Below are 3,906 nucleotides of genomic sequence, written 5' to 3'. Positions count from 1 at the left end.
CGGGGAGGGAGCCGCCCGTCTTGAGACACCTTAAGGGAACCCAATTTTCAAAAGGCAGGTGCTCGGCTCTTTCTGATCCTTCGAAGGCACTTCGGTGGGGCACTCAAGAATTGCAGCACCCAGATCCACTGTTTGTACAGCACCTAGCACAGTGGGGCCTGGTCCATGACTGGGGCTTTTAGGCACTACGGATAATAAAAAAAAATGACAGAAATAGGATTTCAACCCACCACTGTCCCTTTTATTTTTCTGGGTAATCTGCCTGTTTGACTTTAGCTACAGGATGGACTAGAGGAGACAACAGGGGTAGGAACGGATTATGTCCCAGGTATTGGAAACAAGAACGTCGCCTCCAGATCACCCATCCACACCTGAATTATTAAAAAGCTTAGAATCATAGAGCTCGGCTTCTCAAATGCACCCTCTAGTGGCTCCCTGGTGTAAAGACACCTAAACCAGGCTTCATTTATCCCAGCAAACTCCAGTCCAGGTAGGACAATTGCACCGACTGGATGGTTTTCCTTCACTGTGATCGGACCCACGTGCAAACCGAAAGGGGTGAACAAGGATGTGAGACTCTGGAAGGCACGTCTCTGAATTCACACGCTAACTGTCCCCGTACAAGAAAGCCGCCTGCGCCAGCCAGCAGGGGTCACCGCTCTTCCGGCTTAGTTTTGACAAAGGTGCCCATTTGTTTGGTATTAACGTCTCTGAGCTGCTCCAGCTGCCTCTGGCCGCGGCGGAGGAGATACTCAATGTGCATAACATCCATCCGGGGGATGCTGGCGTTCTTCCGGAACTCGGCCTGTATCCGAGGTAAGAACCCCGGCTTCTCTTTGCCGGCTCGTAGGAACTGTCTGTACAAGCTTAAGACTTGCTTCTGGAGCTTGCTATGCCGTGCCATGGTGTACCGGGAAGACCCGCTCAGATCACCAGGGAGAGCCACTGCAGCAAAACGGGGGCTGGAAGTGAACAGAGGTGGAGATATTAGATCAGTCGTGACGGCCTGTTCAGTTTCATCTCACGCTTGTGTGATCATTTCAATGCACTCTTCACTCCAGCATGCAAGTATTTATGCCCGTTTCACTAATGAACTGGCAGCGCTGCAGAGAGATATGCTCTCGCCAGGGCTGGATTAATCTTTTGCAGGCCCCAGTGCCTGGACCGTGGCTCTGCCACCAGCTCTGCCCCTTCCCCCAAGGCCTCAGCCCCGAGGTCCCACCCCTACTCAGGCTCTCCCCTGAGGCGTTGGTCCCAGGGCCCTGCCCTTTCTTGGCCCCGCCCCTGTTCACCCCTTTCCCCCGAGGCCCTGCCCTCACTTGGCTTCTTCCCCTGAGGCCTCGGCCACAAGGCCCCGCCCCTTCTTGGCCTCTTCCCCCACCCCAAGGCTCTGCCCACGCTCAGTCCAGGCGCCAGGGACCCTTCCGAGTGTGGGCCCAGCACCACCGCGCCATTGACACCATCGTAAACGGGTACTGGCTCCAGCCACAAAACAATAACCTGAATCTCCTCACTTCTACTCATCACTGAAATGCAGCCACCTCTAGGGTGGAGCACAGAGACTATTTGCACAGCAATGGTGCCCCACAGATTAGAACAGGAAGTAAAAAATAAATAATAATGTTATGTTCAACTGAAACTGGAGGACAAAGTGTTAGGAGATATTTAGGGAATTTGGCTAGGACATCAAGGGAAATAACTTTTCTCTTAACAACTAGGAAAGGATGGGATTTGCCCTGTGCCCCATCCAAGAACCAGGAGTTACCAAACCACAGGACACTCCTCACTAAAAACCCCACCAGGACTTACCCGACTTCTCTATGCAAAGGTCCCACTCCAGCAGTGGTCTGTAATAGACAGAAAATCATCCGCACAGCACGTGCTGGAAATCACATGAATCACCAGCCTCGGATGGTCTGAGGCCACCAGCCCTGACAGAAGAAAACGAAGCTGCGTTTGAGATTGATAGCCCCTTCGATTCACTGATGTCAGGTGGATAATCATTCCTAGCTCTTCTAGCACTTTTCATCAGCAACTCTCAAAGGGGCTCAGTGGGATCCGCGTGGGAACAGGGAAATGTAAAATAAGGAATGGTTTGGAGCAGGTCACTAAGGAGCTTCTGTTTACCCACTCCTAATATTAGCAGTGGGGGCAGCAGGTAGTTAAAAGTTGGATTGGATTTTCCATTTGGGCTGGAAATTCCAGGATTTTGATATTTTTTCTGATTACACACAGTTCTGCAAATGAATTCATTTTGGGTTGATCTAAACATTTCATTTAGATGTTGACTTTTTAAATGTATTACGCTGGATTAGAGAATATAACATTTAAAGATACCAAAGAGTCATTGCATGAATGGAAAACTGAAATTTCATGTGGCTTTTCCTTCCATTTTTTCCCCTGCAAACAAAATTTCATCAAAATCGATCTGTTTCCACAAGCTGTCAATGAATCAGCATTTTTCAATGGAAAAACATGCCCTTGGAAAACTTCCTTCCAGTTCGAATTAAGAAAAGCAATATGTTTAAAGCATATAATCAACCTGTGGAACTCAGTGCCGAAGGATATTACTGATGGCAAAGGAAGGGAAAGGAGGTGGTGGGCAGGAGATACCCTCTTGCGTTCGGCCTGTCTGATCCCTTCTGGGGAAGCATCGGAGGGAAGAAATAATTAGACACGGTTAGACAAACACCTAGGTCGAGTTTAACTGCTCGAACCAGCCCAATGTTTCAATGAATCTTGTCACTAAACAGAAAAAAACGGGGGAAAACATCCTCTGTTTGGTAAAACAGACAGAGAACAGGTCCTGCGTTAGGAAGGAGGGAAAATAAAGAAAGGAATTTCCCTCCCCCCCCCGAGTCTTTTTCCTATTTGGTCCCTTCAGGGATTCAAGATTCTTAGGCTGGGGGCCAGGGAAGGGAGAGATACTCAGGGCATTGGGGAGAAGGGAGTCACCGCATGCTTACAATCCAGGAGCAACCCCGGGCCTCTGGGCTGGTCCAGGAAAGGAGTGATTTCTGGGGGGAAGGGGTGAGACAAGCAGCGACTCAGTCTCCTGGGGTTTGTTATTGTAGGGTCGCATTGGAGCAGCCACTGGAGCCAGCACCTCCTCCAAGAGCAGGGCAGACATGGGGTCTAATAACCCCGTGCGCGCCTGGACCCCCCCTGCACCGCCGCTGGGCCAGCACAGTCCCCCCTCTACCTGCTCGGAGCCCCCCAGCGGCGGCCGCCCCAGCAGCTGTTCCCCAGCCGGCTCAGAACGTTGAGACACCAGCAACCTTAGCCCTCGCTTCCCATTGGCTGGAGGGCGCTGGGGGGCGGGCACAGAGAAGAGGAAGCTCCTTCCGCAGGAGACCATGTGCTTCCCACCACGTGGTGGTGGGGAGATATTGCAAGTGGCTCGTCCGCTGAGAGGGGAGGAAACACGGGGTGGAGGGGAGGAAGTCAGTGTCAATCCAGGTCCGTCAAAGCAAGGTCGTGGGAGATCCAGAGACGCACGCATCGATGTTCACACTGTTAATGTACCAATCCACCACGTGAAACTGCCTTCATTTTCAATACTCCTACTTTCTCTCTCTCTCTTGCTTTCTTCTGTCCTCCCATCTCCCGGTATTAAATCCAATATCCACCCAGAAATCCGTGCGGTTAATTTTTTGCCCTGATTTTCACCCATTTTTTGTAATAAACCCTGGTAAAGTCTTGGAAATTTTTAAACAAAAACTGAAAGAGAAGGGCCCTGGTGTGTGTTACACAGGTCAGACTAGATGATCCCAGTGGTCCCATCTGGCCTTGAAATCTATAAATAGTTGCATCTGTTCATGAAGTTGGCTGAAGCCCACGAAAGCTTATGCTCAAATGTTAGTCTCTAAGGTGCCACAATTACTCCTGTTCTTTTTGTTCAAACTG

The 3,906-nt window shown here is 50.5% G+C and overlaps 1 protein-coding gene across 2 annotated transcripts; it reads right to left on the bottom strand.

The window, feature by feature from the left end:
- Positions 1 to 219: 219 nt before the first annotated feature.
- Positions 220 to 3,360, bottom strand: SDHAF1 (succinate dehydrogenase complex assembly factor 1). Of its 2 annotated transcripts, none has more exons than XM_039510711.1 (3): positions 3,203 to 3,360; positions 1,810 to 1,931; positions 220 to 962 (listed from the first exon to the last, which is right to left on the bottom strand). In XM_039510711.1, the coding sequence occupies exons 2-3, from the start codon at positions 1,866 to 1,868 to the stop codon at positions 653 to 655; spliced, it is 369 nt and encodes a 122-aa protein (XP_039366645.1). In that variant the 5' UTR covers positions 1,869 to 1,931; positions 3,203 to 3,360; the 3' UTR covers positions 220 to 652. The 2 variants fall into 2 exon arrangements, with proteins under 2 accessions (XP_039366645.1, XP_039366646.1); XM_039510712.1 differs by lacking the exon at positions 3,203 to 3,360 and adding an exon at positions 2,967 to 3,173.
- Between the last annotated feature and the right edge of the window lie 546 nt (positions 3,361 to 3,906).

This window comes from Mauremys reevesii, linkage group 22, assembly GCF_016161935.1.
Source record: "Mauremys reevesii isolate NIE-2019 linkage group 22, ASM1616193v1, whole genome shotgun sequence".
Classification (NCBI taxonomy): Eukaryota; Metazoa; Chordata; order Testudines; family Geoemydidae; genus Mauremys; species Mauremys reevesii.
Note: the sequence above shows the minus strand (reverse complement) of the source record. Positions and strands in the feature narration are given on the sequence as shown.